Raw genomic sequence first — 21,724 nt, forward strand, 5'->3', positions numbered from 1 at the left:
CCCAATATTATCAGTTGCCACCAATCACTCAAGATTTGGGTCAGGTTCCTAGTCAAAGTCAGGATTACTTTGAATGGAAAATTAGGCTGTCAATTTTTTTTTCTCTTTTAATTACTAATTAAACACTGCCTAGAAATTTTCCTTACCTTGGCACAAGGGAGGAATTAGGCATAAAAGGCAGCATCCATATCTATTAATCACTCTATTCCATGCTAAAGTCTATACTGTAACACCCCTGAATTTAAGATTCTGAACAAGACTGAACATCTCCGAGGTAGTCAATAAATAGCTGTGAGCTGATGATTTAAATGACAGCATCAGATCAATATATAGTATTTTCCCATTACGTAGGCGCTTCTAAAACAAACCTATTCCTATTCTCTAAAGCCATTCATTTTCAGAAAGCTCGCATCTTTTTCACCATTTAAAAAAATAAATAAGAGGAAAAGTTGATTTTCCAAGGTAGGAATCTAAGTAGCCTCTAATTTGTTCAGCCCATTCCACCTCACACCTAGCCCCTCTAGTCAATGTCCAAAAACCATTCTGCAGGCTGAGCAGAGCAGACACCCAGTGCCTCATGAGGCTGGTGACTTTAATCGGCCACAAAGCACTCAGACCTCTTCCGACTTCTTGTTTAATGACACAAATGTCATCCACTGCATTTCATAATTATAAGCAGCAATAAAGTTCAGTCCACACTACTTTGTTACTTTAAAGTTAGAATAGAAAAATTAATTTACCATAATCAATGCTTTTTCATCTTGAAGGCAGTTAAGAATGAGAACTATTTAAATCATATCCACGTTGACCAGCCTAGGAGCACTTCAAATGATGGAGGCCTCTGTGCCTCATTAGAAAGATTCATGGAGAAAAACAAATGACAGGATTATTTAAAGTCATGTTCAAGAATAACAAAAAAAAGAAAAAGAATTTATAACTGCAACTCTAATGTTTCATAAACACTCTCTATTTCCATAAGAAATCCTCTAAAATTTACATTAAGCCAGCTAATAAAACACAATCCCACCAAGTTCTGTATATAAGGAAAATCTTCATACAACATTAGTAGAACATGGCTTATACATAAAATATACTATATTTGTTAGCAAATACAAAAACAGCAGTTCTAGATCTATATTTTAGAAAAAAAATTAAGTTAAGGGTGTCTACCTAAACTTATTTTGGTATCAAACAACTGCAATTAGTGATGGGGCAAAAAGCATTCAGGATTGTGGCAATATTTTAATTTATTTACAAAAACTATACAAAATTAGATTATAACATCAACTTATCAAAGCTTCTGAAATTAATTCTGCTTTCAGAAATGTATCAAAAGTCTTCAGACCCAGAATGATAGTCTTTATTATTTTTAATTCATGGAATTATAGCACATCAGATCTTCAAGCAAAAAAACACCAGATGAAAGCCTGTACGATAAAATATTCTCCTTTTCCTAATAGCTTGGAATGTAAATGAAAATGTGTTCCCTTTTAATTGAAGAAAAAAATTTGAACAAAGTGTCCAATAATATTAAATACCTGTTAGAATGGCTTGCCTGCTGGAATTAAAGTTGGGCAATTACTTCTACATTGTTAAACACTGCCTTAAATTAAGTCCATTTTTTCTTTTATAAAGTAAGTTTTTCTCAGCCATTTCAGATCTGTAAGCCTTATAATGAAAAACGTTACTCAGTTTTTACTAGTAAATCCATACCCATAGAAGCCATTTTCAAGACAATACATATTTTAAAAGTACATATAAGCTTAACTAAATTTCTTAAATTGTTAACAAATCTAGAAGCAGTAATTCTATTGCAAAATATAGATAGCCTTAAGAGCAACATGCTTGGTCAATCTTTCTTAAGCTTTTTGGTGTGGTGCCAAAACATTTAAAAAGAAGGACAAAATTACCATTCCTCTTTGCTAATGGCTTTTCAGACGTTAATTTGCAAACATAGCTAAATACTCATCTAACAAAGTATCCAGGTTACCCAGTGATATTTGCCATGAAGTCATAAAACGATCACACATATATGAAAGTAACAACAACAACAACAACAACAACAACAACAACAACAGACCCATATGGATATTTTAGGCCTAAAATGACTTTATCCAATAAGGATTACATGAGAAATATCCTCTAAGACCCAAAATAAACTTCAGATACAAAAATTATATGATGTGGCTTTGTTCAAACACATCTAAAATTCAGATCCCAGTTCAATAACTAGGCTGGCTTCTTTATATCACCGGCTTTCATGAGGGCTTTAATAGCTCGTGCCCTCATCTCAAGTTCTAGCAGCTCCAGCTGCTGTGCAGAAGGCTGAACATCTTCCGGTGGAGGAACAGTCAGGGTGGCTGTTTTGGGTTCCTTTGGGCTAGACTCTGCCAGTCCCAGAATTTCATTCACGCTTTTCTCAATGTCTTTCTCCAGGTCATCTATCTGACCAGCTTCACTTTGGACTGTATTTTCTGGGACCTCAGGAGCAGCTGCTTCTTCGTTGCATGGGCCTTCTATGTCGCTGTCATAAGCATCTGCATTTATACTGAGCACATCACTATCTTCCCCTTTGCCTGTAACAAACAAACAAAAAAAGCGGGGGGAAAGAACTATGTAACCTAAACGCCCTGGTCGAAATTCCCATTCTGTTTAGGATTAAAGGGCTGCTTTGACCCCAGCTCCCACCATGGAGTCCCAAACACATTCCATAATCCTCATGCCAACCCTTTTCCCAACTCCTCAACTTTGAAAACAGATCTAATTGAACGTAAATTTTAATGTATTTTCCATTCCAACTTAGTAGAACATGGAAGCATTGGGAAATTTATACCAATGCATGGAGTCTCAAGACCTATTTTCCTAATTAAAGTGTCACAACAGGGGCTGGCCTAGTGGCATAGTGGTTAGGTTTGCACACTCCGCTTTGGCGGCCTGGGGTTCTCTGGTTTGGATCCCAGGTGCGGATCTATGCATCGCTCATCAAGCCATGCTGCGGCAGGCATCCCACATATAAAGTAGAGGAAGATGAGCAGAGATGTCAGCTCAGGACCAGTCTTCCTTAGCAAAAAGAGGAGGATTGGCAGTGGATGTTAGCTCATGGCTATTTTCCTTGAAAAAAAACAAATGTCATAACTCTGTACCACAGTGAAGCTTCCACATTACAAAATAAGAGCTGATGTTGGAAACTCTCTGGATAGAGTATTATCGAAGAAGTGAAATTCTATTCTAGAAGGAGTTTAAAATACTTTGCTTCATGAACTACAAAAAAGAGAAATGTGCACTGCAATTATCCCAAATCTTTTCATATGCTTTTTCACACACTTTGTTCTAAATCAATAAATTAAAGGAGAACGCCTGAGGCCATTTTCTGAGATGAAATAAGTTTTCATCAAGAGGATTTTAATTAATAAAGTTAGTACACCATAATCTTTAAAAATGCATTTGTTAAAAAAGCTTCTATAACCGATGCTAAGAACTTGAATACAAAGGCAGATTACAGCTCTCAATCACTCTGGCCTTGGACATTGCTCAACCCCTGGCGTCATCTACAACTTTGAGCGCTCGCTCATACCTCCAATTCATTTAGTTTTTAAGTAGTTTTAAGTTATTTAGTTTTAAGTTTTACGTTTCTAATATGTCTTCAAAAAAGACAGTAATGATCCCCCAAATGTTAGTTCTGTTAGCTTTCTCATAGTAGGGAAACTTTTTTTACAAAACATAGACAGATAAAAAATTCTGATGATAGAATGTACAGGGAGGATATACACAATTCTATTCCATTGGTTTTATAATAAATGATTTACAGCCCTTTACTGATCCTCCTTCAAAAACTACTCCCTCCTCCAAAATTAAAGTGGAAAATGAATCAATAAATTATCTCTGCCCACAAATAGAACGTGCAAAAAAAAAGATTGCAATTTTAATTATTTGATGCCAAAGAATATTTTACTTATTTCCCCAAAGCATCAAATATTTCCAAATAGCTACAGAAAAATGAATATAGCCTTTTGCATAAAGAAAGAATGCTTTATGTACGTATTCTAATTTCAGACAAAAACAAATTTAAGAAAAGAAGCACTAAATTGTTCATAGTCTCAAAAAGTTAATTTTCATGCCTAGCAGGCTTTAATCCGGAGTTCTAAATCTGTAGTCACTGATTCTGAGTGAGAATTTTGTCTGTTTAAAAGATTTTAAAACATAAGTTTTTAAAAAAATGTGATTTTTTCTTCCGACTACAAGTTGTGCCTGCTAATGACTGAAGAGTGGAAGAGTATGGTGGGTGGGTGGGAGGGAGAGTCTAAATACCTGATACGTGAGTCCTAATCCTTACCCCAATATTAAGTATGCGACTTGAGCAAATCCTTTACCTTTTCAGAGTTTCCCTTCTGTAAAAATTAAGGTAAATTGTCCTAGGATATCTCTAAAGCCCCAGGTCTGTATTACAGTAAGTGAAGTCTATATAAAAATACAAAAATGGGAATACTTACTATTTTCCTCTTTTCCCCCTAAGATATGGTTACCACTTTTCTTTCACTTAATAAATTCATCACCTGGATAATAATCCAACAGGGTATCCTACTGGCAGCAGTAGCCAATGAAATATAAGTAACAAGTCAGTAAATCATACTCTACTAAATTTTTTTCCCCAAACAACCTTTTTGGCAACAGGTTTCTAGAGAAAAGAAGTACAATTACAATGTCTGGGCATTTTAACTAAAGCTCACTTACTATCTTGGGTCCAGGGATCAGTGTGTAATGACACAACTATGGAATCACTTACAAGCTAAATTGCAAAATGTGAGTAGCTGCACTTTATGAAATTAACTTGCTTTGAATCTCTATGTAGGTAAATAAAAAGAAGGATAGCAAAACTTAGAGATATTTTCATTAAAGAAGTGGAGAATCCACACTAGCAGATCCTGAAAAGATACATGGCAGACCTTGCAGCTGAATGTCACTGTCATACACCATCAGCCTATATTTCCTACCAAAAGACCACAGAGATATATATGAGTGTGTATAGATATTTTTTTGTTTGTTTGTTTTGTTTTTTTAAAGATTTTATTTTTTCCTTTTTCTCCCCAAAGCCCCCCGGTACATAGTTGTGTATTCTTCGTTGTGGGTTCTCCTAGTTGTGGCATGTGGGACGCTGCCTCAGCGTGGTCTGACGAGCAGTGCCATGTCCGCGCCCAGGATTTGAACCAACGAAACACTGGGCTGCCTGCAGCGGAGCACGCGAATTTAACCACTCGGCCACGGGGCCAGCCCCATAGATATTTTTTAATAGATTGTATATTACATTCATCTTATTTTTTTCTGGGGAGGAGGTCCACAGCTTTCAAATACTTTTTCAAATGGCTAAGAACCATTGAGCTATATTCTCACTTAATTCAGATCATTTTTAAGCCTATTTATATAAGCTTATTTAAGAAATAACCACAGCTAAAGAGCTCCTCTGCCCTGAGCTTATAATAATAAAATCCTTCTTCTATAAAGTTATCAGTACCAGAGATTCAGGTTCAAAATGTTTATGTTCTCAATATTTCAAAGGAAGAAAATCTTGACAAGAGTTTTTTTCTCATTTATATTTTCTATGGGTTTGTTTCAAACTTTTAGTGGGCAGAAGGTGGCCTTCACTCTTTCTTTACTTTTACATCAGAAACCGTTATACATATTCTATCACTGAAGAAATGGTGCTCTACAAACTTGGTGTTCTCTGCTTATACTTAAAATTATCCAAAATCCAAGTGGTTGAGTCCTCCGTAACAGTACTGGTGAATGCATTCATAGGTTCCATTTACCCATTATACCTGCACTATGGATGCCAAAGCTTTGTAGAATTTATATCTGAAATTTACCATAAGCACTTCATTTCACAAATGTGAAAACAAGTTAAATGACTTGTACAATATAACATGACAAATTATTTGAAGATGTAAGATCATACTTCAATCAAGTCTTTTCACTATTCCTTAATTTTCATCATTCTACTGACTTATTTTTTAAAGCATCATTTGCAAACATACGAATACATTTCCAAAGACAATTTATTCTCATCCTTACTATCAGAAATTTGTAGGGCTTTTCTTTATCAAGTATGATTCTCAAAGTGGAAGAGGCAAAATCTGCACATTCTTTCTAAAAAGGTAACTTTACTACAAAATGCCTTATTCAAAGTCCTTAAAATATCAGTGTGGTCATGTTCTGTCCTTCTACACTCCCATACTGCGTGCATGCATGCACACGTGTGTGTGTGTTTTCAGGGTGAAGTGAGTGCCCATTTTTAAATATGAGAATTCCACAAACAAAAGAGCATCGTTAAGTTTTCACATGGACTTAGGAGTCTGAGAGTACCAAATCACTCTAAGGTAAATTAGTTCTGCTCCTCTAAAGGAAATAAAAACAGTTTCAATGTGTGCATGACATTAAACTAAGGTTGTTGAAATCCACCAAGAAAAATAAAAGACAGACGGGTCTGAGGTAAAATAATACAAATGCAATTAAAAATAAAAAGAATAAGAATTCAGACTATTAACTGTAAAGGATATAATAATCAAAAGTGGCTCAGGGAAGAGAGTGAGCATAAAATTAGATCCAAGCTACTGATGTCACAAGAAGCAGCAAAATAACTGAAGTAACTTTAAACTATACACAAAGAAACTAGAGGATATGATATATTCCTTACATTAATTCTGCTCTTTTCCAGTAAGATGGGTGGCACCTAAAATACTACGTACCATTTAGAGAACCTTAGAGAAAAGCAATATAAATGAAGAAATGGAGTAAATAACTTATTGGGGAGGATTAAAGGAGGTCAAGAGCCTGGCTAAACAACAGTTTATAGGAAGACAAAGTGTTTTTCAAGAAAGAAGTAATAAAGAGTTCAGGGGTTTATTGAGCATTTCTCTCTTACAGTTGATCCTCTAGCCAACAACTCAACAACGTACATTCTCCTCCGTCTCCTCTGTCTGTATATTTCCACTGTTTCTCTTTTCCTTCGTTTTCCTGCTATCTTTTGCGCTACCAATTTGATTCATACTCCAAACTCGGCACCCAAGTACCAAAGATTTTTTAAATAAAAAGCTAATCCATCTAGACTCAGTATCTAGACAGCAAGATGAATCAACTACTATCTAAACTCATCACTGACACAGATGAATAAATGAAATAATTTACCAGAGAAATATTTGTTTATATTATTCAGTGCATAGTTATGAACATGGGATAAAATCATAAAGGCAAAACATTTGGCAACTAAATAGAACACCCAATACCGTTTAAACATTTTATCAACAAGGAGAAAAGAACATGACTATAAAAGAGCCAATCACTTTAAAGGAATATACTTCTGGTATAAATAAAAGGGAGTATACTACGTAACAGGGAGAGCTAAAATGCAGTATCTGTATTTTTATTATCATCTATGACAAACCTCAATGCTTAAGACCTGCAGGGATTCTCTAAGCTATATAAAGAAAACATATTTTAGGTCTTAAGTTTGCTTTTCGTTAAAAGTTTTAAATAGAAAACCCAATGAAAGTAAACAAATATATGATAATTATGAATCACAAAGATTTTGAGTGATAAAAATGAATAAGGGTTTTTAAGCTATGTTAGCATATTTAAACCTTGAAAGGGCCTATATTATTCCACTTGCTAATAATTCAACTTATCAGAAATAGTTTTAATGCATAAAATGAAAGCATATCTACTGTTATGAGTGACTGCATGCTTGTGAAACTTCTTGATAATGACTTATTAAATTAAGCCAAGAGGCAAGCCCTAGAACATGGAATAATTAATATCTGTCTGAATTTCTGCTAAAGCTGGCAAATTGAGCACACATACCTAATTCTCTTCCCTATCAAGAACCCACTGAAGTGACAGAAGAGTTACTTAAAAATAATGGCATAAAAATTATAAATTAACTGAGGAAAAAATTAACAAACATTAGTTGTTCCTAAGTAAAACACAAAATGGAGAATCCACAAAGAGAAAAAACCAACAAATTTAGCTAAATAAAAATGTAAGATTTCTGAGAAAGAAAATCTACTATAAATAAAATTATGAGACAGGGCAGACTACAAGAAAATATTAGAGAAACACATTTTTAAAAAGGACAAATGCAAGAGTATATACAATATCTAGATATCATTAAGAAATAACTAAAAACATGGGCAAAGGGTAGAAGTAAATCAAGCATTTCACTAATATGAAATACAAAGGATCAATAAATACATGAAAAAACGCTCAGTCTAACTTGTAATCAGGGAAGTACAAATTAAAACACTATCATTTTTTACTTATTAGTAAAAAAATAGTAATTTTATCCATCTGGAAAAAAATTAATAAATTAGTAAAATAGAATAATGATCAAGAAATACTGTTAAGTTAAAAAAGTAGACTAAAGAGTGATAATCATACTTATGTTAAAAATAACATAAGTAAAATATTAATAGTGGTTATTTCTGGAGAGAGAAGTCAAAGTAGAGGGGGAAGAGGAGAAAATGAGTTTTCCAATTTTGCTCTATGAATACACATATTTCTTCAACCATTTCCAAGAGTATAACCTTCTAAAAAGTTAAAAAAGAAAAAATGAAATCATACTATTAATAGATAACAGGAAAGGGTATCAGCTAAAAAGAAATTTTGCAGGATTTTTACAAAATCTAAGTAGGCAGGATTCAAGTGACAGAAAAATAAAGCAAAGTCACAGCAAAAGATTCCCCAGATGAGTGTAATCCTTAAGACCTAGAGTCTTGGAAGCAAGGAAGAGCTGGCTGTGGAACAAACGCCAAGATCATTAAATTCAACTCATTCAGAATAGCTGGCTAATTGAGCCATTCCCGGCCACAGGCTCAAACCCTGTCCACTGGAAGGCCTACCCCATGCAGCTATATTAAAGAAAGAGATCTGTTAGGGAACTGTGTCCAAACAGCTACTGAAGAAACCCAAACCAGCTAGGAGAAAAACCCAGCCACAATAAACGAAGGACTAAGATGAACAAAGGAAAAGATAAAGAAAATTTAGGAGTCTAAAGATAATCTAATGGGGGGCAATGAGAGGTGGGGGAGTTTCCTTGGTACCCTTAGAGACTGAAGGGGTGTGCAGCCATTGAACAAGTACACAGAGCAATGAAAAAAGACAGAGAACAGAAACGTTAGAATTTAAAAATACAGTCATCAAAAGCAAACATTCAACGGCTCCTGGAAGATAATGTTTAAAAAGTCCTCAAATGTAGAAATAAAGTAAAAATATATGTAAAATAGGCAATAAAAGTTAAGAGACGAGGATGAATGACTCACAAGTCCAACAACAACCTAACATAATCAATTCAGCAAATATTACTGAACACCTACAATGTACAAAACACTGTTTTAAACACTGAGGAAACAGCAGTGAATTAAAAAAGAAAAGTGCCTGCCTCACGTTTAAGTCTGAGGAGAGACACTATCAATAAGTACCAGGTGCTATGAAGAAACTACAGCAGGCTAAGAAGACAGCAGCAGACAGACGCTTTCACAGAATGATCACTGTGATCTGATCAGGTAACATTTGAGCAGACGCTTGACTAGTGACAGAACAAGTCAGAAAGCAAGAAAAGAGACTGTGAAGAGGGAAAATACAGAAATAAGAGTAAAAATTGATCTGAGGTGAAGAAGGTCTTCACGCCGCAAGGGCCTCCCAAGTGCAGAGCATTACACCTAAGACACAGTCTACAAAGCATCAGAACTTGAAGGTAAAAAAAAAATTCCTAAAAGTTCCCAGAGGAAAAAAACTAGATTACCAACAAAAGCTAGCCTCAAGGAATCAAGATATTATCATCAGCCACCATGGACAATATCTCCCAATGGCTAACACAACCGCAAAAAAGAGAAGTAATGAATGCCTCCTTATGGAAGGACACAACATTGTTCCTAAATATTTTTGTCAAAAAAGAGAACACAAATCTGATCAAGCCTCTACATCTAACTACCAATACACAGAAAATAAAGGAACGTTAAAAAAAACACTGGGATGCAATCAGCAAAATTCAAACTGAGAAACTTCAGCAGACACCGAGTTTCTTCAAGAAATAAACTGCAAAGAGAGGGAGAGAGATAGGGTGGGAGAAAAAGGGGAAGCATAATAGATTAAAAAGAGACTATCAGGGCCGGCCCCGTGGCTGAGCGGTTTCGCCAGTTCAGATCCTGTGCTCGGACATGGCACCGCTCATCAGGCCATGTTGAGGCGACGTCCCACATGCCACAACTAGAAGGACCCACAACTAAAAAAAATATACAACTATGTACCAGGGGACTTCTGGGAGGAGAAGAAGAAGAAGAAAAAAACCAGACTGGCAACAGCTGTTAGATCAGGTGCCAATATTTAAAAAAAAAAAAAAAAAAGAGAGAAGGCTAGGCAAGTGTAGCTTTCCTTTTAAAAAGAAAAAGAGACTATCAACCAGGTGCAATGTTGGGACTATATCTGGACCCCAATTCATACAAATAAAGTTTAAAAGATATTATAAGACAATCCGAGAAACCTGAACACTGGTTATCTGAGGATTAAAAATCCTTAGATCCACTATTCCGCAACCCCTAATGAAATAATGGATCTAGACCATAATCACAGCTACTAAAACCATTAGTCTCAGGTTGACAACACCTGAGCTAATGGATCAATCTTAGTATCACAATACCACCGATGAATACAACTAGGTTAAATTTGAACACTTTCTGAATATCTGATGCTATTAAGACATGTTACTTTTTAAGGTATTGTGGCCATGTTTAAAAAGAGATCTCTTGTCTTTAAGAGATGCATACATACTGAAATATTCACAGATGAACCAAAGAGATGTTTCGGATTTGCTTTAAAATAATCTAGTGGTGTGAAGCAGGTAGGAGTACAGATGAAAAAAGATTAGCCACAGGTGGATAATTGCTGAAGATGGAGCTGAGTCATGGGAGTTATGTTCCTACCTTCTTTCCTATTTTTGTTTGAAATTTTCCAAGACAAAAAGTTTTTTTAATAAAAGTTGATTTCTACTTAGAAATCTGAAACATTTTTGAAAATATTTTAAAAAAATATCTATCTTGGAGGAGAACATGAGAAAACTGAAATCCAATACTCCTATCAAGCAAACATAGAGCTGATTACTAAAATGGCTAGACTACTTCACTTTGTTTTCTCCTTCAACTCGTTTTTCTCCTCTGATTTTAAGTTATTCACTTTCAGTGGTTACGCCATTTAGACTGACACGTTTCACCATCCTTCTCTCTAGATCCTGAATCTCCACAGCCCCAGTGTTACTGACCTATTGGAATCTCATTCGTAACGAAGTCTACGATGCACTAGACAGCAATGCTATGCCTCTGTGGATTTCTTTTCTTAGACAAGAAAAAATTTTGGTTTTATTAAATTTTAATTTGTCAACAACACACTTCTAATGTATTCTAACTGTAGAAAGTCAGCTTGATAACTCAACAGTTTTAGTGAATTCCAGCCTTTTTAAGAAACCAACACTTTATTTTCTGAAAAGGAAACAACTGTTCTTTTAATGTGTAAGAACAATGTTTTCTGTAGAGGCCTTAAATCTTCCTCTCAGCAAAATTAACAGAACATGGCTATTTTTTTGTCATGTAGTGTTTTAAACTATTGATTTAAATTTGAGTGCATCATGTTGACCCTCATATTCAAAACTTAATCATGGCATAACTGTTACTGATAAAGAAGAAAATGCAAACAATTTAATATAGAAACCTGTCTAGTATTCCACCAAACCTCCACTGACCTTCTGGATAATGTGAGTGTCTACTAGCCTGTAAACCTAACTTTTAAGAATCTCAAATCCAGAGATGTCTCCAAGAGTCAATAAATACTCAGTATCTATTACATATGTCATGATGGTGCTGTAAAGGCCACAGAAGAGGTAGGCCTTACAAAATACCACAGCTGGGGTAGATTAAATATTTGTGGCATGATTAAGACAGTTTTTGCCCTTGTGGTGCTTATGTATCCTTAAAATATGGACATATTTTAAAGTGCTAAATTGTGCAAAATGAAGAATAACAGAATTTCAGAGTGTGTAAGGCACAGGGAAAGTCACGGAGACCTTCAGAGACACAGGATATGCTGTAGGTGTTAGAGTGTAACAGGTGATACTGACAGAGGAGGAGACTGCAAGTGTGAGGGACACAATGGACAATGGCAAAGTGCTGCAACTCAGCTCAGCATAAGAGGATGTGAGCCTAACAGAATAAAATGCACATGTGAGCATACAGAAAAGTGCAGTGTCCAAAATTACTGCCTCTGAAGACTGCACTATTCTAGGACAACAGCACAATAGGGACCACCTCCTGCCAGCCTTTTACAGTGGATCAGGTAAGTGAATATTTTGGGGACACACTGGGGCACAGTAACAGGCTGACATGTGAGAGGTTTTCTCTAGCAGTGTGGAAGTAAACAGAAAGAAAACCTTTAAAAATGTCATTTACCATTTATCCTACCATTTGATTAAAGAGGTTTCTAATAGAATAAAGTTTGATATCAAAATCTAGGAAGAAATTTATGAAAATGCACAAAGGGGAAAAAATGAAGACAAAATAGCTATTTCAGTATTTACAAGTAGTGGAATTTAGAATCAGGCAACTTTTTCCCCCGAAGATCTAATGGAACTTATTCATTTAAAAAGGCCTCACACTCATATTTTCTGCTGGTAAAATCTCAGTGCTCCACAATCTGCTCATCCAAGGAAGGTGTGCTCAAATTCACTGTCTACTTCACAAACTGTCATGTTTCCTGTGGCAATGCTTTTGCTTAAATATAAATACATGCTTGGAAAGAATTACTAAAGACTTGATTCTAATTTTAGAAAATGTAAATGTACCTTTTGTAGACTCATGATGATGGTAAGCAGCCATCATTATCATTATGCCAAAAAAGTGGTGGTATACTCTACAAAACAAAGAAATCCTACCCTAAAACTAAAAATACTTTCATTAAAGAAGTAGGAAAAATAATAAAAACTATCAGTTTCATCCTAATTATTTCCATAAAAGAAAATACGTGAAATGGGGAAGTAGCGGGAGCCCTTGGAAAAAATAACTATTGTCACCTTAGAGTGTATGATAGTGAAAGTGGAAAATGCCATAAAAAGGGGCCTGTATGTTTTTAAAATGGTCAGAGAAAACACATAATCTCATGAGGAGGGATAGCTGAAGAATGCAGAAAGATGCTTAAACATAAAACTCGGTCCAAACATTCATTATCCAAATGAGGAAATATCCAGAGACATAGAAGCTACAGAGGAATCTGTATGATGACCACATATTTTATAAAGGGCAAACAATCAACTATTAATATAAAAGACTAGTATGAATCTGTACAAGTAAGATAAACAAAGCTAGAGTCTAAGCGAAACAAACAAAAATGACTCAGTTTTGTTAAGACCAGAAAGATAAACAAGCTCAGAACCAACATACTCTGGGGTAGGTGGTAGAATAATAGTGGGCTGAAGTACCTAATACTCTATTTTGCTTCCATCTTCTCTATTAAGAATAATGTACATATTGGACAGGGTAGAAGAGAAAGAAGGAGTTCTTTCATTCATCTATCCATCCACTCACACATTCAAAAAAATTTGAGTACCCACTATAGACAAGCACTAAAGATCTAATCCTTTGCCCCACAGAAGCTCTCCATTTAAAGGGGATCGTCACATATAAACAAATAGAAATACCACAGAATGGGACGCTACTTAGGGGTAAGGACCATGTCAAATTACTATGTAGGTACTCATAAATGTTTCTTGAATTGAAACGATTACTACTAGGCAGTGTTATAACAGAAGTAAATAAACAGGCAATAGCGGTATGAACTAAGTGATAATCAATCCTACAATAAGGCATCAAGAGGTGAGGTGAGCAGATGCAGGTTAGGGAAGGCCTCACCGATTTGGAGATGTTTGATCTTAAAGAACAAGTGTTTAACCTAAATAAGAGTACACCACTGGTGTGAAGAGTACAAATCTCCGACTTGAACAAACCGCATGATGGGCATTTAAAACTTGTAGTCACAACTGATAGATTTCCATTTATTTTCTGAGAGAGGCTGGGAACTAGATTCATGATAGAACAACATAGTTATTGTTTTCAAAAGAAGGTAACTTCCACTAGACTACAGTACAGTACACCTGACATCAATTCTTAGTAGAATTCTAGGTTTATTAAGAGGTTTCTGAGCTCTGATAATAGTAGTGCTAATTAGTTTAGACAGATCAGGTAACATGATCAGGGATCTGAATGATGTGTGGAAGACTCATGTGGTTATCTTGGAGTGGAGCAGCAGGCAGAGGGAACGGCAGAAGCAGAGTCCCTGACACAGAGCACTTGGAGAGCTGGGGGAAAGCAAGGAGGAAGGAAGAGAGTGGGCAAGTGGGGAGTGACGGGGCCTATCACCCTAAGGCTGCAACGGCTGTAAGAAGCAAGCACTTTGGATTCTGTTTTGAGATGGGAAGGCTTTGATAAGAACAGTGACAGGACCATTCTTACAGTTTAAAATAATCATCCAGACTGCCGTGTGGAAAAGAGACTACAGGGGAGCACAGACAGAAACAGAGGGATCAGGATGCTGTAAGAATCAATGCCAGAACAATATGGCTAAGAAGAGGTATGAAGTGGCTGGACTCTTTCTGAATATTCCGAAAATAGAGCTGACAGGATTTACTGATGGAGATGAAAGTAAGGACTCAAGAATGACTCCAAAGTTCTTGGCCTGGACACCCAGAAGAATGTAAGTGCTATTTATTGAGATGGAGAAGAATGTAGGAAAAGCAAGGTTTTTTGAAGTCTGTTTATTTGTTGCTTTTGAGAGGGGGAGATCAAGGAAGGATCTACTTAAGATGCTTATTGAACATCTAACAAGTAAGCTGGATATACAAGTATTGGAAAGAGGTCTGAATTGCAGAAATAAATTCATAGCTGCCAGTCCCAGAACTACAGAAGATGACCACCTGGGAATATAGAAAAGAAAAAAAGTCCAAAGAATAAGTCCTGGGGCACTCACCCTTCAGCAGCTGGGTGGAAGGGAGCATAATGCAAAGGGGACTGAGAAAAGACGACAGTGCCAGGGAAGAAAGAACAATCAGTGGTGTCAAACGTGGCTACCAGGTCAAGATGAGGACTCAGTGCTGACCTTCAGATACAGTGGATGTGAAAAATTAACTTACACATCTGTTTTCCTTTACTAGACAAGTTCTCTCCAAGGTGGGCCACATTTTATTTATCTTTCTATCCCTGGTGCCTAGCACAAAACAATTAGCTTGTTGGCATAAAAGATCAGCTTCAAAATTTGAAGAGACGTCATTTAGAAGAGGTATAAAATTCATTTTCTACAATCCAAAGGACACAGAAGGACCAATGAGTAGAAGTTACATAAAGGCCGACTAAGGATCAGTCTAGAAACACTTTCACCAATTAGAGACAACAAGGATGATACCGGGGACATGAAGCAGAAAACACAACAATAATGACGGCAGAAATAATTATAACAAGAGCTGGTATTTATTGAGCACTTACTATGTACTAAGCACTTCTCTAAAGCACTTTACACATATTAACTCATCTAATCTCTATGATAACATAATGGAAAAAGCACTCATATTCATTATCTCCAGTTTATAAACGAGGAAACATTTTTAGAAAGTTTACCTGAGGAACAGAGAGTTTAAGTAACTTGCTCTAGTTCCCACAATTAAAGTGGCAGAACCAAAATTCAAACCCAAGTATATTTCAAAAACCTATGCATTTAAACATTTTATACTGCATTCCAGATCTTAACAGAATCAGAAGGATCACAGAGGTTCACAGATTAGAATGCTGCTTCTGGCTGAACAGACCTTCTTACAGGTCCCTCAAACCCACTTGAATAAATATAACATGTAGGAGACACAGACCTAAAAGATATGCATTAAATATGAATAAATATTAAGAGAAAGAAAAGAGAAGCCACAGACTGAGAGAAACTATGTGCACAATACATCTGATAAAGGACTGTTATCCAAAATATATAGATTTCTTTTTTTTTTTAAAGATTGGCACCTGAGCTAACAACTATTGCCAATCTTTTTTTTTTTTTCCTGCTTTTTCTCCCCAAATCCCTCCAGTACACAGTTGTAGATTTTTCAGTTGTGGGTTCTTCTGGTTGTGCTATGTGGGACGCCATCTCAGCATGGCCTGACGAGCAGTGCCATGTCTGTGCCCAGGATCCAAACTGGCGAAACCCTGGGCCACCAAAGTGGAGCGTGCGAACTTAACTATTTGGCCACAGGGCCAGCCCCATAAAGATTTCTTAAATCTCAACAATCAGAAAACAAACAATTCAATTAAAAAATGGGTAAAAGATCTCAAGAGACAAGTCACCAAAGATATACAGACAGCAAAGCAGTATATGAAAAGATGCTCCACATCATCTTTCACTAGGGTACTGCAAAGTAAAACAATGAGAACCACTACACACCCATGAGAATGGCAAAAATCCAAAACACTGACAGCACCAAATGCTGGCAAGGATGTGGACCAACAGGAACTCTCATTCACTGTTGGTGGGAATGTAAAATGGTAAAGTACTTTGACAGTTTGGCAGTTTCTTACAAATCTAAACTTGGTATTTACCCAGAAATGAAACTCAGTATCTATCAACTATATGATGTGGCAACCAAAACTGCTAATCAAGTCATAGACTAGAGTGTGGGATATGTAAAAAGTTCAAGAACTGCTAACAAAATCTGACTTCAAGCTAGTGTTCACTATCTGTCCTTCGGCAGAAGCACTTCTCTATCAGGAGGCACTTTTCCTAACAAACTGGACAAGAACATAATGACCAAAAAGCATGGTGGATCCAAAGGGAATCCAACACCTGATGAAAGTTTGGACTACGTAACCTCCAAAGCATCTGCCCTCAGAAAGAGTCTGTCTAGGATCCTATGAAATACATCACCAGACAGAAGGTTTAAAATGGGTATAATCTAAAGAAACATGGCAATAAACATTTCTCTCAAAATAACAGAATCAAATTCTTTGTAATTTCATTCTTGATAAAACACATGCAGGGTATCATGCATCCAAAAGCCTTGCCGGTTTACTCTTTAAAAAAATGCAGAAAAGCATCACATTTAAATGCAACAGAGGGGCCCTCAAAATGTACAGAAACAGTGAGGGCTAATCCGCCATACAAAATGTAATTTTCACCCTTTCATTCAACTACCACTCACAGAAAGAGACAAATTAAAAAGCAGGGAGCATTCTGTTTGGTGTCACTGCTGGTAATAACTTGTGAAAAAGCTCAAAGGAATGAGAAAAGAAATGTAAATTCTTAAGTCACACTAGTGGTTATACCACAACCTCTTTTTCCTTCACCAACTGCTGAGCTAGATATCCTTTCCCCACAACGGGTTTTTTAAAAATCCTTTAAAGAAGTTAACTTGTGTTGAGAAGCTGTATTCTGTGAATACTCCTTTGTTAGAGCCAGTCAAGGAGATAATCACGGGCTAGGAAGAAAGGAATTAGCCTCAAACTTTGAGAACAAATTAGTGGTACACATGTGTTTCTACCCGCTATTTCCCACTCCAGACAGCCTCGAAACCCTTTCCTTTCAGTCTCCCCACAGCTCGCTAACATCCATGCCTGCAGTTTAGGTCTTCAAAGAAAGAGGCAGCACAGAGTTCACCTGCCAATCCAGAGATTTCTATGGTAACAGACAGAGCAGGCATGTGAAACTGCTGGCCTACAGATGCTGCTTGATTAACTGATGATCTTCACTCTCTTCTCCTTTACAAAGCAATGAAAGTCCCTGATGGCATTTTTCTCATTATTTTTTAAAGTTTTTATAACTTGCATGTATTCCTTCAGCTATGGCTGTGAAGTTCTTCCAGTAAACTCATCTCCTTTTGAACTGCAAATTCCTTTCTTCATTCGTTCTGACTCTAGTCCCTCCACTTACCCACTTTTGCTTCTCCTGGTGCAGTAAAACCTTAGAACAACAATAGCAACGGGAACAAAAATTACTTGGATTTTTCCATTTTAAGAATTCGAAAGGTCTCATACGGTTTTATATTCAAAACCTTTGTGCTATGATGGCAAAAATCTATCACATTTAATTTTTTAGAAGTAATGAGTGAATAAGATATGGCCATCACCAATTCCTTATCATAGCCTAAAAGAGTGGTCTCTCAAGTTCATCATCTATATAAACCTATGAAAGAAAACATTTTTGAGTGTCTGTTCCAGTACCTATAAGTACTTTTTATTTACTTATAAATTAATATGTACTAGTACAATAAATTAATACATACTATTATGATAATATACATATAATCAGAAATTTACTTTAGAAGTTCTGGTATTTTCTTCCTGCATTTTCTGGGAGTATGTATAATCACACTTTGGTGACTCTAGTCTGAAAGGCTGAAAGAAGCACATAGAAAATATCTATTCTAAACTTTCATCACATAGTTTAACCACTGATAAACATTTTTACCCTATTAAAGTCTACCTTTCAACTTCCTGAAGCTCTTGTTAACAAGATAATTTTTAAAGCTGTCTATTATTCACTAACTTGTGAACCAGAAAACCAAAACATAATTGCATGAGGCAACTACATTATTTTTTTTTTTAAAAAGTGGCAAGATTTGAGCCTAACCACAGCAAAACTGTGCGTATTTTTGGTATGCTTGCTTATCTTTCTCTAATAGAAGGAAAGAATAATTTTCATGAGCAAGCTAATGTAAAAGATTCAGAGTAAGATGTAGTAAATGTCTTATTGATTTTTATCATTTTAGATACCATATGGTTACACTATTTCTGTTTATGACCGTATTCAAATGAATGCATTTCAAGGAACCATGATAGAGCTTAAAGACTAAATCAAGCGTCTTCTCTTTTCCTCTAATAGAACAAAAAATGTAAAGAGAGAAAAAAAAATTGTATATTTCACTCTGCTTCCATTAAACAACTTAAGAAAACAGTTATTAAGCATTCTTCCCAAGCGCAGACACTGCTCTAGGCGCTGGTCTTTACAAAATCTGACAGCTAAAAAGGAACTTCAAGATCAGGGCCAAACGCCCAAACATTGCTTGAATCTGCTCGACAACAGCACCACCAAGTGGTGGTTAACGTAAACTATGTTCAAAACTCTTCAGCAACAGGAACCACTCAGAAGGCAGCCCACTGTATTTTCTATTTCTGATTATTTGAAATACAAAAATAGAACCAAAATATGTCTAATGACAACTTTATCTATTTTATCCAAGAATTAATGCAAACATAACAGCTTAATTCTTGAAGTTACAAAGGAGAATAATTTGCAAAATTACACATATCCCCAGATGTAAACTTTAAAGAAACAATTTTAATAGACATTATTTCACTACTTAATGTCTTAAGCAAATTTTCTTATTTATAGATAAATATATAGGAAGAGAATTTAATAATAATAGCAGAGATTTTTTTGATATTTTAAAAATATTTTCTAAAAATTAAATACCTTTGACAAATAGCAGTGTTCATTTTTTTAAACTATGGCACAAATGACCTATTTAGAAAATTTGTGTAAACCATTCTTATTTTAAAAGCTGAGTTAAACCTTTCAATAATCCAAGCCTGAAATCCCCCAGGAAATTAACATAAGATCGCAGGATCGCATATGTGTATATGCCTATGCACACAAACACAGCTGTGCATCTTTAGGGCAAAATTGTAACTGCTGTTTCTTACACAACTGCCCTCTTGCTAAAAATGAATGACTTAGGAAGCTAATGCTAACAGAAGAGCTTCTATTTTACTACAGTACCAATCAATCAACCAAGAGATTATATTCACATTTAAATAATGTTCCCAGTGAAGGCAGCCCCTCAGGCACTAGTCCATTATGAAGGGGTGAGAGAAGCTAGAGTACACTCTGATACTCATCTTCAGTGCAGGTAGTGTCATAAATGATATTTCCCATCAACAAGATGAACAAAACCAGTACTAGACAAAGAAATGCCAATTTCAATCTAAGTAATTCATAGTTAATATATCTCAATATTGAATATTTTAGCAGAGAAGCTGAAAAAACTGAAAATATAATTTAAATAACTTGTCAGTATCATACACCATCAATAGGTCATATAATAAAATTTATTTTATTCTAGAAGAGCAAACAGAAAATTCAGTGCTGCTTTACATTTTGGTCCACTGAACAAAGGCTTACTTTAGTACTAAATAAGCTTTGATGAATTTTCTTACATAGTCAAGTCATTAAATAAAATGACTATGCATTCACAAGGAGCATTATATTGTTTTTATTGAGCTCACTGTGACCAAGAATAGCTAGCTATGCAAGAAAAGTCAGAGATAATATTAAATCGATTTTGAAAGTTTTGCATATTAAAAAGACAATATTAGTTCATTTAGAAAAAAGGCAATAATCTTTACTGAGCCTACCAGGATTTCTATTTCCTGGCATACCTCAGCTGCTTGGGTGACTCAGGGCAAGTTTCTTACTATCTGGTTCAGATTTCTGATACACTGATATTTATCTGGAAGATGTTCTACACAATTGAATCTTCTAGATAACTTATGTTTATCCCATTATGCAACAAAACATTTTATACTTTAACCATTTTTATAGACATGTTTCTAAAAGATTTCACTTACTTCCCTGCTTTCTTACAAAAAGAGCTGGAACTTAACCATTTCCTACAGATTTAGTCCAACATGAACATGAAGTACACTGCACAATGGTACTGCTGTGCTCGATCTTACGTTTTCGCACCTCTGCTGGCTGTTGCTTCTTGATGCCAGTGTGTTCTTGATATTTCTGCCACCTCGGTGAGAACCTAGGAGAAGTCTCTCAAGTCCCCAAAGTATAAAAGACCTGCGCTTTGTGATACCTGGCTACCCTGAGCTCTTTTTTCCTCCTCTTTGCCTCCCTGGTTAGTTCTCAAATGACTGAAGTTGCCCTAAGAAAATCACAGCAAGCTAGGCTGATGACACTGTAAAGGGAGCTCCAAGGAGCACCAGGTGCCTGAACATGGGAGCAGGAAAACCTCTTCTCTTAGAGGGCAGCACTGGCAATCTGGACAACGAGGTCTCTGTTCCTTTTTCCCTAGGAAGTGGAAGCAAGCTGCCCATTCCAGCCTTTTCCATCCTTTCTATGACATTTTTCTCTCTTCAGATGATCGAATAGCATACTCTCCACACTGCCTGCTCCTTTGATGCAGCGTAGAAACAAAGGCAGAAACAACAGCAGTACTGTTCTTATACATGGGGTGCAAGAGTCACATGACCACGACTACATCATATGAAAACCATGAGTGCTTACCATGTATTATATGTGACAAATAAACGTAAATGAAACTACGAATCTGAGTTTATGTCTGTGGGGGGTGCTCAGAAGCAGTCAGAATACAAAGATATAATCTTGCCTGGTTATTTAAGAGGCTAACACAAGAGGACTTCTGAAAAGCATGACAATTCTCAAAAGTATCAGAAATATTTATAAACCACAGAGCACAGAAGTAGAATTACAGAAAACCTAGATTTTGCTCTCTCTACATATAAATTGAATGAATCACAAACTTAACTATCCAACTTTCCTTCACTTTGTTAATTAACTATTAGTAATACATACCAGTTTAAAAAAAGAAATTCTGCCTAAATAAATGGATGGCCTGCTTCTCTCTACCAAATGAGTTCCT

General features: G+C 35.9%; 1 protein-coding gene across 1 annotated transcript in view; it reads right to left on the minus strand.

The window, feature by feature from the left end:
* Window positions 1–1,345: 1,345 nt before the first annotated feature.
* CAAP1 (caspase activity and apoptosis inhibitor 1) overlaps window positions 1,346–21,724 on the minus strand; it is a 52,072-nt gene continuing 31,693 nt past the window's right edge. The window contains exon 6 of the mRNA XM_046664851.1: window positions 1,346–2,576. Within this exon, the coding sequence (XP_046520807.1) occupies window positions 2,230–2,576 (347 nt within the window). The 3' untranslated portion in view covers window positions 1,346–2,229. The remainder of the gene's footprint in view (window positions 2,577–21,724) is intronic.

Source organism: Equus quagga, chromosome 6 (assembly GCF_021613505.1).
Source record: "Equus quagga isolate Etosha38 chromosome 6, UCLA_HA_Equagga_1.0, whole genome shotgun sequence".
Lineage (NCBI taxonomy): Eukaryota > Metazoa > Chordata > Mammalia > Perissodactyla > Equidae > Equus > Equus quagga.